A 13,652-nucleotide genomic window follows, 5' to 3' on the forward strand; every position below is an offset into this window, starting at 1 on the left:
TAGGTGAAGAGAAAAGAGATGTTGATGCTAATGCAAATATATATATACACATATATATACACATATATATATATACACACACACACACAAATGTGTTTAACTTAAACAACTACAGGCTCCCGGGGAGGTGGGAGGGTGCATGTGAATCTGCAGCGGAACATGCCACGAACAGATGTAAACGGGGTATGTGACATTTTCCGTTCGTGGCATGTGTAGCTGCAGATACACATGCTGTGCATAGACTACAAAGCAGTTTGTCCTCCCGTAAAAGCAGTGGTTAGCCTGTAGAGGTTTAAGTTGTTTGAAATAATGTTCTGAGTACAGCTTGAACTACTGTGGCTTGTTGTCTTGCTAAAACATCTACACACTAGTGTTTAGTGAATGTATGTGGTTTTGACCAAGTAGCTGCTTTGCATATTTCAGCCATTGGTATATTTCCCAAAAAAGCCATTGTAGCACCTTTTTTTTTTCTTGTAGAATGTGCTTTAGGAGTAACTAAGAGTTGTCTTTTGGCTTTAACGTAGCATGTTTGGATGCATCTTACAATCCATAATGCCAACCCTTGCTTTGATATGGGGTTACCTGTATGAGGTTTCTGGAAAGCTACAGTTGTTTAGTCTTTCTGAAGGGTTTTGTTCTGTCTATATAGTACATTAGAGCTCTTTTAATGTCTAATGTATGTAGAGCGGTTTCTGGCACGCAATCTGGCTGTGGGAAGAAGACTGGAAGTTCCTCTGTTTGATTTATATGGAAAGGCGAGACGACCTTTGGCAAACATTTGGGGTTTGCTCTTAGTACAACTTTATGCTTGTGTACCTGGAAGAACGGTTCTTCAATAGTGAAGGCTTGTATTTCGCCTACTCTTCGTAAAGACGTAATTGCAACTAGGAAGGCAACCTTCCATGTTAGGAATTGCATTTGACATGAGTGCATAGGTTCAAATGGTGGGCCCATAAGTTGTGTAAGCACTATATTTAAATTCCAAGAGGGAACTGGAGGTGTCGTGGGCGGAATGATGCATTTTAAACCTTCCATGAAGGCTTTAATAACAGGAACTCTAAATAAGGAGCTGTGCTGTATATTTTGTAAATATGCTGAAATTGCAGTAAGATGTATTTTTATGGAAGAGAATGCTAAATTTGATTTTTGTAAATGAAGTAAATAGCATACAATATCTTGTATTGATGCTGTAGGAGGGGCAATCTGTTTAGATTGACAGTAAAAAACAAATCTTTTCCATTTGTTAGCATAGCACTGTCTAGTAGTGGGTTTTCTTGCTTGCTTAATAACTTCCATACATTCTGATGGAAGTTGCAAAGTTTTGGCATTTTGCGTTTTCGCTTGCAGCGAACAGATCTATGTTTGGTGTTCCCCAATGTTGAAAGTATTTTTGAAGTACTTGAGGGTGAATCTCCCATTCGTGTGTTGGTTGGTGATTTCTGCTGAGAAAATCTGCCAATTGGTTGTGTATCCCTCGAATGTATTGTGCTAACAGGTGTATTTGGTTGTGGATTGCCCATTTCGAAAATTTTTGGGCTAGAAGGGAGAGTTAGGACGAATGTGTCCCTCCTTGTTTGTTTAGGTAATACATGGTTGTCATGTTGTCTGTTTTGATAAGGACATTCTTCTGTGTGAGAAGAGGCTGAAAAGCTTTGAGTGCTAGGAAGACAGCTAACAACTCTAAGTGATTTATGTGTAGCTGTTTGTGTTTGGCATCCCATTGTCCTTGAATGTTGTGATTGTTGAGGTGAGCTCCCCAACCAATCATTGATGCATCTGTTGTAATTATGGTCTGAGGCACAGGGTCTTGAAATGGATGCCCTTTGATTAGATTTGTGAAATTCCACTACTGAAGGGACATGCATTTTTGGCGGTCTCTCAACACTAGATCTTGAAGTTGACCGTGTGCCTGTGACCATGGTTGTGCAAGGCACTGTTGTAGGGGCCGCATGTTTAGTCTTGCGTGTGGAACAATTGCAATACACAATGCCATCATCCCTAGAATCTTCATGACAAATCTGACAGTGTACCGCTGATTTGTTTGTATCTGTGTGACTATATTTTGAAATGCTTGTATTCTTTGCGTATTTGGACATGCTAGCGCTTTTTGAGTATACAGTACTGCACCCAAAAACTGTTGTATTTGTGCCGGTTGTAGATGCAACTTTTGGTAATTTATTGAGAAAGGTTTGTTATTACGTAATCTGTATGGTTTTGACACTGCGTATGACTGTTTGATTTTATTAGCCAATCGTCTAGATATGGAAAAACACGTATATGTTGTCTTCTTAGGTAGGCTGAGACTACTGCTAGGCACTCTGAATACCCTTGGAGCTGTTGTTATTCCAAAGGGTAACACTTTGAACTCATAGTGCTTTCCTTGAATGACAAATCTGAGATATTTTCTATGCGCAGAGTGGATGGGTACATGAAAATATGCATCCTTGAGGTCTAATGTTGCCATGAAATCGTGTTTTTGTAGTAGTGGGATAACATCTTGTAGAGTTACCATGTGAAAATGTTCTGACAGGATGTAAAGACTGAGGGTCCTGAGATCTAATATTGGTCTGAGGGTGCCATCTTTTTTGGGAATCAGGAAATATAGCGAATAAACTCCTGTCCCTATTTGAGCTTGTGGTACGGATTCTATTGCTTGTTTGAGTAATAGAGATTGGACTTCCTCCTGTAACATATTGATGTGTTCTGTAGATAGTTTGTGTGATCTTGGTGGAATGATTAGGGGAGTTTGTATCAATTCTAGGCAATAGCCATTGCGGATAATTGATAGTACCCATTTGTCTATGGTAATGTTTTGCCCATTTGCATAGAACTGTTGTAGCCTTTCCCCCACAGGAGAGGTGTGGAGTGGAAGGGGATGAAACAAGTCACTGCTTAGGATGCTGTGGAGGTTGCTTAGGGGTCTGAAATTTCCCTCTATTTCTGGGATACTGTCCTCTATATGTGCCCTAAAACCACCTCGTTGGTACTGTGGTTGGTAGGTTGGTTTTGCCTGCGATGTGGATGCTTCTGATGTCTGTGGTCTAAATCCACCTCAAAACTGAGGTTTCCGAAAGGATTCCTTGTATGGTCTAGAGAATAGTGCACTCATTGCTTTTGTGGTGTCTGAATCTCTGCGTAATTTTGCAATGGCTTTGTCAATCTCTGGCCCAAAAACGTGTTTGTTATTGAATGGCATATTTAACATAGTTTGCTGTATTTCGGATTTAAAATCAGAAGACCTGAGCCATGCATGCCTTCATATTGTCACTGCAGTGTTGACACTTCTAGCAGCAGTGTCTGCTGCATCTAGGGCAGATCGAATTTGATAATTTGTAATGGTTTGCCCTTACTCCACTACTTGTTGTGCTCTCTTCTGGTATTCTTTGGGGAGATGCTGAATTATGTCTTGCATCTCAGCCCAATGGGCCCTGTCGTATCGCGCTAACAGTGCTTGAAAGTTAGCTATCCTCCACTGATTCGCTGCCCGTGATTCAACTCTCTTCCCTGCCGCATCAAACTGTCTGCTTTCTTTGTCGGGTGGGGGAGCATCTCCTGATGACTGGGAGTTCGCCCTTTTTCTAGCAGCGCTGACCACTACTGAATCTGGAGGTACTTGGTGTGTTATGTAATCAGAGGGAGAAGGTTTGTACTTTTTCTCTATCCTGGGCATAATTATACGTGCCTTAACTGGCTCATTGAATATTTGATCAGCGTGTTTTAACATGCCTGGGAGCATGGGGAGGCACTGGTATTTTGAATGTGTGGAGGATAGGGTATTAAACAAAAAATCCTCTTCCAGTGGTTCAATGTGCATGGTGACCCCATGGTATACTGCAGCCCTAGCTAAAACCTGATTGTACACAGTGCTATCCTCAGGTGGTGAAGGCTTAGAGGGATAGCGGTCTGGGTCATTGCTAGGAATGGGATCTGGATCATAAAGATCCCATGGATCTACATTGTCCTGTTGTGAGTCAAAAGAGTGTGTGGGTGACTGCACTTGTGTAGGACTAGTAGGATGAGAGGTATGGAGAGTGAGGAGGAGAATGAGGAGGAGAAAATTGAGGAGGTGGTGGTTTCTCCTTTGGCTTTGGCACTTTAGCTGGAGGCTGCATAGTGTCCAATTCCTCCTGAAAGGCTAGCTTCCTCTTTGGCTTTAGAGGAGGTGCTGTTAGGATCCTGCCTGTCTCCTTATGGATATGAATCCTGGCTTGCCTTTCGTCCATAACTTCAAGTTTTGGCTGTACTTGATACTCCTCTTAAGAGGCTTTGTGGCTTTCTTTTAGTCTCTTTGAAAGTCCATGCTCCTCTCTATATGCTGGCCTTTTAGGCTCTGAAGCCGGCTTTTTCGGGATCGAAAAAGATGATGCAGTGGATGATCTCGGCTCCAAAAGGGATTTCCGAATCTTCAACTCCAAAAAATGGTGTTTGCTCGAGTCGGACACAAAGCCTTTTATTGCCTCCGATGGTTTGGGAGGTGTGGCCTTTTTCAGTGCTGAACTGGTAGTTTGGTCACCGGGAGTCTTTTTTCGGGCCGAGCCATGGCCTTCCAGCAGTGGCGTACCCAAGGCCTTCTGTTTTTGTGAGGATACAGGGGCAGTCGTACTCACTTGTTGTCCCACCGTGACCGGTCTGTCCTCCTCGGATTCCTATTCGGAGTCGGAACCTCGAACGGAGACTGCTGTCTGCATGATTTCTTCCTCCTCCACGTCAAAATGTTCGGTGCTTCTGGACGCCATCTCTAGTCTTTATGCCCTCCTATCTCGAAGAGTCTTTTTGGAACGGAAGGATCAACAGGCCTCACAATTTTCTTCCCGATGATCTGGGGAAAGGCAAAGATTACATACGAGATGTTGGTCTGTATAAGGATATTTGGCGTGGCACCAAGGACAGAATCGGAATGGAGTCCGATCCATGAGGCTTCCACGCAGTCAGCCCAACTAGGCCCCAGTTGGGCGCGTGCACCCAAAGGATCGAGTAGAGTTGTCTTCTCCAATGGTACCGATGTGTTTATGGAAGATGTAAACCCGATCGATACAATACTGACGAAAAGGAAGCGTTTTCAAACTTTTCCGAATCGTAATCTCTGAGCGAGAGAAAACATGGCGGAACCCGACGGCCGAAAGAAAACAATCTAATATGGAGTTGATGCCCATGCGCAATGGAACCAAAGAGGAGGAGTCACTGGATCTCGTGACTCGAAAACACTTCTTCGAAGAAAAACAACTTGTAACACTCCGAGCCCAACACTAGATGACAGAAGTATAATGCACAGCACGTGTATCTGCAGCTACACATGCCACCAAACATATACACACACACACACACACACACGTATACACACACACAACCATACACTAATGTCTGTGCACACAGATATATATATGCATGCATAGCAATACATCCTTCTCAAACTTCCCCCTCATTTTTATCACATTCACCAAACTAACATGGCACATGTCCACAACTCCCAAGAACAACTTACAACTTCCCTGTTATAATCCACTTCCATTATTCTATCCCTATTCAAAACACTACTGAACTCATGAGAACTCAAGAATAGAAATGTAACTAACTTACCACAACTAATCCACAGGTAAAAAAAAAAGGTACATATTACTAATCTACTATTTAACTCTAATCTTAGGTTGCGAAGTAGCGTGCTACTCGCAGTAAAGTGCTCCAATGACTCGTCAGGGGTAGTAGCCCTATATAAATACCATTACAATTACAATAGACATCTTTGTTATTCATATCATTCTTTTTTCCGAAGATCCAGAAGACCTGCACACTCTCCGTGAAACTAATATATTTATCAGTACCAGCCATTTACTGCTTGGCACATTCTACAAACTGACGGGACATTACTTTTAGACAATTAAAACCAATCAGCATAATACAGGATTTTTTTTTTTTATAGCTTTCAAAATTGCAAAGTAATCTGTATGCTAGTCAAGTTGTGTAACTGAGCAAAGTTAAGTTTTTCTTCCACTTGCCCAGTCTGGACTTCTCCGGACATGTGGTCCAGCATGTCCCCAAATCCTGTATCAGATGGGCCAGTTTTGGATACTCGCCCATGGTTGATAGTAGTAGGACAAGGAAGTGTGGTAAATGCAGGGGGTGTAGCCAGTCAAATAAAACATCCTGTTTGTGACCTTAAGTGCAGAGAGTTTGCTGCATCTAACAATCAACACCTAACACAGTTTGAAGTACCAGAGAAATAGCTGACCAGAGTTAATCTCAATCTCTGACAAATGTCACACCGGCCCCATATCAGCTACAATGCTAGATGATGATCATAAGTGTACATTTGAATATGAACACCATGATGCGGGCCACTCATCCCTTGTAGGTATAAGTATGTACTCACTAAGAGGGGAAGGTGAGGAAACCTGTGGTAAGCAACCAGTCAGCATAACCTTTCTGTGTTACAAAGGGAGTTATCATTACTGATGGATACAGCTCTCGAGAAAAGTGTCTAATTCTTTGATCCTGCCTAATATTTAGCCACAATATCCAAAGGTTCACAGTGTCTCAGGTGACAGAGGTCGAGCAGAATTGACATTGATGCCTTTCCCCGGTCCACACCCAAAAAGTGGCAAGATGAAGGTACATATTAAATAAGGGGTTTGACCTGCACAAGAAACATCAAGTTGCTGCCACGCTACAGTGCATTCCACAGCCTTAATGTGTATATGCAGTTTTTTTCATCTAAACCACATGCAGCACATTTTCAGTGTAGACTGAAAACCATCTAGGGATGCTTTACATTTCATCAACGTTAGATAAGTTAAAAAAAAAAAAAATGTACAGACATCGGCAACCCCGAGAGGCTTGGCAACACGATTTCGGAGCTCATCACCTTTATAAAAAAAAACAAAAAAAAAAAAAACTTTCTACTCTCAAAAAATGAATAATACAAAACAACCGTTTTTTAAATGTGTTTTGAAATAAACTATTATCAAACATGTTTAACTCCGACTGGACTGGAAACACTGGAAAAGACAGAGTGATGTTTATAAATGTAACAAGAACAAAAGGTACAGCCCCAGACATCTCACTTTTGGACAACTTTAAAGCCATACCCTTACAACTGACGAATGTTCTGTTGCCTTCAATTAAAACTATTTTAAAAGAAATCTAGGGCCCAATTCACGGATAGGAACCTTAATCCTAATAATAGTTCGTAATCAATATTTTACGAGAGCTTTTCACATGAGGTTTTGCAAACATCTCACCAAAATCCTAGGTTGCCTGGTAAGGCTCCCTAGTGTACCAGCAACTATTATGTCCATAATATAGTCTGTGAAGAATAGACTGAGAAGAAAAGGGCTTAAATGCTGCCCATAATAGCGCTTAAAAGTACTTGTGACACTATCTCGGCACCTAGAATCGAGGAGAGGAGCAGGCAGCAAATCTTAGTTCGGATACCTGCTTTTGACAACTGATGAAATAAACTCATGACTTCAAGCAGGCATGACGAAGCACGAAGAAAAAGCAACGGCAAACCAAAATCACAGGAAATCTGCCATTCAGAAGAAATACCTTTTTACGAGCATACTTTGGATCATCTGGCAAAACCATTATTATCTTGCCATCAGGGAATTCGGCCACGATCCTCTCCTTCTTCCAACCCTATGCAAAAGAAAATAGTGTTATCTAAGTAAAATCCATTTTGAAGACTTGACTTTTATTGGCCGGTCTCCCTTTCACCTCACTCATCATCACTGTTCTGACATTTTATGTATTAATAAATACAAGGCGGTTTAAAATATCCTTTGTAAAGATACTACCCCAACTCATTGAAGAGACGACCGACCCCCTACATGAAAGGAAGTAGCAGTTTGAGTACATTTTAAATGGGGATTTTAACAAGAATGAACATATCATGTAACCCACCTCTTTTTATTCTATAACCTTCAAATGCAGGGCACGACTTGTGAACAACAGTGGCGACAGGACCAAATGGTCAGCTTATGGATAATGTATATAAAGGGGCAATTAAATGACTAGAAACTAGGTTTGCTAAAGAAGTTAACTTAGTCATGGCAAGGTATACATTTTACACACAGCCTAAAGCTGAACATGAGTCTACTGACGAATTTGTAGCAAGGTTAATGGAACTTGCTGTCAAGTGTTGTTTCAAGACCATGACAGAAAAGTTGATTCGTGATCAGCCTATTGTACAGTGTAAACAGAATAAGGTTCAAGAGAGGTTATGGGCTGCTAAAGATCCTTTACCTAAGGAAGCAGAAGAAATGGCAAAGGTTAGAGAGGAATATCAAAGATGTCTGAGGGAACTGAGCAGGAGTGATAAAGGGAATTGTGATGTAGCTTGGCAAACAATAACAGAGTTCAGAGGAGGATGTCAATGTGGTACAGGGTGGGAAAGGAAGTGCAGTAAATATGTTGAGTTGCAAGAACAAAGAACGCTTTCGTTGTAGAAGCTCTTTCCATAGGTCAGATTCCAAGAGATGTTTTGCAGTTAATAAAGATTAAGGAAATTGTGGATGCAGAGGTCACTTTGTGAGAATGTGTAAAGCAAACAACAAATTGAGCAAAGAGAATAATAAACCTAGAGTAAGTGCTGTGGAAGTGATGGAGGTGAACAAATGGGGTGATAAAAATATTGGTGATAGATGATGATGCAAGGGATAAGGGAGACAAAAGACTTATCAAGACCCACAGCTACGTTTGAGGTATGTGGTTGCGAGATAGAACTTATGGTTGATTCTAGGTCAATGTTTAACATTATTCCACAGAAACTATTTAGAGCACATTGGAAGAATGTCAGGTCATCAACTACGGATATAAATCCAGTAGGATATCAGGGTGAATCTATTGATATCTTAGGATACATGTTTGGTACAGTATAGAATGGAAAACAGAGTGTAGAGGGGAAAGTGAATACATCAGTGGAAGGTCCTCCTATTTTAGGATGGATGCATCAATTTGATCTTAATATAATACAATTCAGAGGTCACCTACTCAAGTTCTCGTATTGGAAAATGTACAGCTGAGTAATGTGTTGGAAAGTGAAAAAAAAAGAAAATTCGGCAAGGACCATGGATATCTGAAAGGGTATGTATATAAAATTATGGTAACAGAAGGTGCCATACAGATCAACTTAGAAGAGTACCATTATCTGTAAGAAATGAAGTCAAAGAATTGTTAAATGACATGTTAAAGGATGGCATAATAGAACCTGCGGAAGCCTTTCCTTGAATTTCCCCAGTGGTAGTTACTTTAAAAACTGATGGTCATCTACCGTTCTGTGCAGATTTGAATTAGCACATTGTAACTGATACGTTCCCTTTGCCAAATATAAATCAACTGCTATCATCTATTAAGGGTGGTAGGTACTCTACAAAGCTAGATTGAAAAGGTTGCATGAAGAGTCAAAAGCTTTAAAGACATTCATAACAACAGAAGGTACATTTCAATTTACTCACATGGTGTGTGGTTTGGCATCGGCTGCAAATGTTTTCCAGCGAATGATGACAAATATGTTTGTGGGGATGGAAAATGTTGACTACTTTCAGGATGACATATTGGTAGTTGGTGATACTGTTGAGCAGCGCAGCATTATTTTGAGTAATATGTTTAAAAAATTGGGAGGAAGCTAGTTTGACTCTGAATAAGGAAAAGTGTACATTTTTGACTGAACAAATTAAAAATCTGGGATACAGAATATTAGCAGGACAAATTAAACCAAAGTGATTCTTAGTGGAGGCAATTAGATCAGCACCTTGCACTACTAACACAGATGAATTGAGATCATTTTTAGGCCTTATAGAATATCATGCCAAATTTGTGGAAACGTTTGCTGACAAAACTGAGACCTTAACCCCTTCTGTGCCTTGGACGAGATGATCTCGTCCAAGGCTACAGTTCCCCTGTGCCTTGGACGAGATCATCTCGTCCTAGGCACAGGGGAACTTGGGGGCGCGCCCCCCATGCACCCCCCTCCCCCCCCAAGTCGGGGATGGAAGGGGAAGACCTTCCCCTTACACCCCCGACCCCCCCCGCCCCCCCCCCCCTGTGACGTCAGCGCGCGCGCTGATGTGTCACAGGGGCCTCCCTAGTCGCGCTGGAAGCTCTGCTTCCAGCGCGATTGAAAAAGAAATGCAAAAGCATTTCTTTTTCAATCACTGGGAGGCCCGGAGGGGCTTCAAAGGGAAGGAAAAGTATTTCGTTCCCTTTGAAGTCCCTCCGAGGGTTTCAAAAGCCGGATTGCTTGCAATCCGGCTTTTGAAACCCCACTAGACACCAGGGATTTTTTTTATTTTTATTGAAAGTGACAAAAGGGAGCGACCCCTTGGGCAAGGGTCGCTCCCAGGGGGGGCATTTTTTTGAGAAGGCCTTTTCTGCCCCCCCTGGGGGCAGAAACCTCTAGGCACCAGGGACCATTTTTTTTTTTTTTTGGTGGGGAGCGACCCCTTAGGCAAGGCTCGCTCCCCTTGGGGGAAAATTATATTTTGGCCATTTCTGCCCCCCTTGGGGGCAGATTGGCCTATTTTGATGAGGCCAATCTGCCCCCAAGGGGGGTAGAAACCACTAGACACCAGGGATTTTTATTTTTTTTATTGTTATTGACAAAAGGGAGCGACCCCGTGGGCAAGGGTCGCTCCCAGGGGGGGCATATTTTCGGGAAGGCCTTTTCTGCCCCCCCGGGGGCAGATCGGCCTACTATTAGGCCGATCTGCCCCCAGGGGGGGCAGAAACCTCTAGGCACCAGGGACCTTTTTTTTTGTTCTTTGTGTTATATTTTTTTTTTTTTTGGTGGGGAGCGACCCCTTAGGCAAGGGTCGCTCCCCTTGGGGGAAAATTATATTTTGGCCATTTCTGCCCCCCTTGGGGGCAGATTGGCCTATTTTGATGAGGCCAATCTGCCCCCAAGGGGGGTAGAAACCACTAGACACCAGGGAGTTTTTTCTAGGCAAGGGTCGCTCCCTGGGGGGGGGGGGGGAGGGCAATTTATTTTAGGCCATTTCTGCCCCCCCTGGGGGCAGATCGGCCTATTATTAGGCCGAACTGCCCCCAGGGGGGGAAGAAACCTCTAGACGCCAGGGCAATTTTTTTTTTGTGTTTTTTTTTTTTTGTTGTTTCTTTTTTTAGAGATGGGGAGCGACCCATCAGGCAAGGGTCGCTCCCCTGGGGGGCAAATTGTATTTAGACCATTTCTGCCCCCCTGGGGGCAGATTGGCCGATTTTAGGTCAATCTGCCCCCAAGGGGGCAGAAACCACTAGGCACCGGGGATTTGTTTTTTGGCGCCAATGTCACGCAGGGGGAGCGACCCCGTAGGCAAGGGTCGCTCCCAGGGGGGGGGGGTGGGGGTTGGGGGGGCAAATTTATTTTAGGCCATTTCTGCCCCCCCCCCCCCGGGGGACAGATCGGCCTATTATTAGGCCGAACTGCCCCCCGGGTGGGGCAGAACCCTCTAGGCGCCAGGGCAATTTTTTTTTTTGTGTTTTTTTTTTTGTTGTTGTTTCTTTTTTTAGAGATGGAGAGCGACCCATCAGGCAAGGGTCGCTCCCCTGGGGGGGCAAATTGTATTTAGACCATTTCTGCCCCCCTGGGGGCAGATTGCCCAATTTTAGGTCAATCTGCCCCCAAGGGGGCAGAAACCACTAGGCACCGGGGATTTGTTTTTTGGCGCCAATGTCACGCAGGGGGAGCGACCCCGTAGGCAAGGGTCGCTCCCGGGGGGGGGGGGGGTGGAGGTTGGGGGGGCAAATTTATTTTAGGCCATTTCTGCCCCCCCGGGGGGCAGATCGGCCTATTATTAGGCCGAACTGCCCCCAGGGGGGGGGCAGAACCCTCTAGGCGCCAGGGCAAATTTTTTTTTTGTGTTTTTTTTTTTTTGTTGTTTCTTTTTTTAGAGATGGGGAGCGACCCATCAGGCAAGGGTCGCTCCCCTGGGGGGGAAAATTGTATTTAGACCATTTCTGCCCCCCTGGGGGCAGATTGGCCAATTTTAGGTCAATCTGCCCCCAAGGGGGCAGAAACCACTAGGTACCGGGGATTTGTTTTTTGGCGCCAATGTCACGCAGGGAAAGCGACCCCGTAGGCAAGGGTCGCTCCGGGGGGGGGGGGGGGTGGGTGTTGGGGGGGCAAATTTATTTTAGGCCATTTCTGCCCCCCCGGGGGGCAGATCGGCCTATTATTAGGGCGATCTGCCCCCGGGGGGGCAGAAACCTCTAGGCGCCAGGGCAAATTTTGTTTTGTGTTTTTTTTTTTTTTTTTTTTTTTTTTTTTTTTTTTTAGAGATGGGGAGTGACCCATCAGGCAAGGGTCGCTCCCCAGGAGGGCAAATTGTATTTAGACCATTTCTGCCCCCCTGGGGACAGATTGGCAGAGTTTAGGTCAATCTGCCCCCAAGGGGGCAGAAACCACTAGGCACCGGGGATTTGTTTTTTGGTGCCAATGTCACGCAGGGGGAGCGACCCCGTAGGCAAGGGTCGCTCCCGGGGAGGGTGGGGGTTGGGGTGGCAAATTTATTTTAGGGCATTTCTGCCCCCCCCCTGGGGCCGGCTGAGCTACAGGCCAAACACCACAGGTAGGCACCTTGCAAAAAACACCTCTGTTTTCTGTGAAAAAATATGTTGTGTCCACGTTGTGTTTTGGGCCATTTCCTTTTGTGGGCGCTAGGCCTACCCACAGAAGTGAGGTACCATTTTTATCGAGAGACTTAGGGGAACGCTGGGTGGAAGGAAATTTGTGGCTCCTCTCAGATTCCACAACTTTCTGTCACCGAAATGAGAGGAAAAAGTGTTTTTTGGGCCAAATTTTGATGTTTGCAAAGGATTCTGGGTAACATAACCTGGTCAGAGCCCCGCAAGTCACCCCATCTTGGATTCCCCTGGGTTTCTAGTTTTCAGAAATGCACAGGTTTGGTAGGTTTCCCTAGGTGCCGGCTAAGCTAGAGGCCAAAATCTACAGGTAGGCACTTCGCAAAAAACACCTCTGTTTTTTTCCAAAATTTAGGATGTGTCCACGTTGCGCTTTGGGGTGTTTCCGGTCGCCGGCGCTAGGCCTACCCACGCAAGTGAGGTATCATTTTTATCGGGAGACTTGGGGGAACGCTGGGTGGAAGGAAATTTGTAGCTCCTCTCAGATTCCAGAACTTTCTGCCACAGAAATGTGAGGGACATGTGTTTTTTTAGCCAAATTTTGAGGTTTGCAAAGGATTCTGGGTAACAGAACCTGGTCAGAGCCCCGCAAGTCACCCCTCCTTGGATTCCCCTAGGTCTCTAGTTTTCAGAAATGCACAGGTTTGGTAGGTTTCCCTAGGTGCCAGCTGAGCTACAGTCCAAAATCTACAGGTAGGCACTTCGCAAAAAACACCTCTGTTTTTTTCCAAAATTTAGGATGTGTCCACGTTGCGCTTTGGGGTGTTTCCTGTCGCCGGCGCTAGGCCTACCCACGCAAGTGAGGTATCATTTTTATCGGGAGACTTGGGGGAACGCTGGGTGGAAGGAAATTTGTAGCTCCTCTCAGATTCCAGAACTTTCTGCCACAGAAATGTGAGGGACATGTGTTTTTTTAGCCACATTTTGAGGTTTGCAAAGGATTCTGGGTAACAGAACCTGGTCCGAGCCCCGCAAGTCACCCCTCCTTGGATTCCCCTAGGTCTCTAGTTTTCAGAAATGCA

General features: G+C 44.3%; 1 protein-coding gene across 1 annotated transcript in view; it reads right to left on the bottom strand.

Annotated features, from left to right (window-relative positions):
• The window catches only part of ESCO1 (establishment of sister chromatid cohesion N-acetyltransferase 1), a 188,075-nt gene that overhangs the window by 19,172 nt on the left and 155,251 nt on the right, over window positions 1-13,652 (bottom strand). The window contains exon 7 of the mRNA XM_069220000.1: window positions 7,543-7,632. Coding sequence (XP_069076101.1) covers window positions 7,543-7,632 — 90 coding nt within the window. The remainder of the gene's footprint in view (window positions 1-7,542; window positions 7,633-13,652) is intronic.

Source organism: Pleurodeles waltl, chromosome 2_2 (assembly GCF_031143425.1).
Source record: "Pleurodeles waltl isolate 20211129_DDA chromosome 2_2, aPleWal1.hap1.20221129, whole genome shotgun sequence".
NCBI classification, from domain to species: Eukaryota; Metazoa; Chordata; class Amphibia; order Caudata; family Salamandridae; genus Pleurodeles; species Pleurodeles waltl.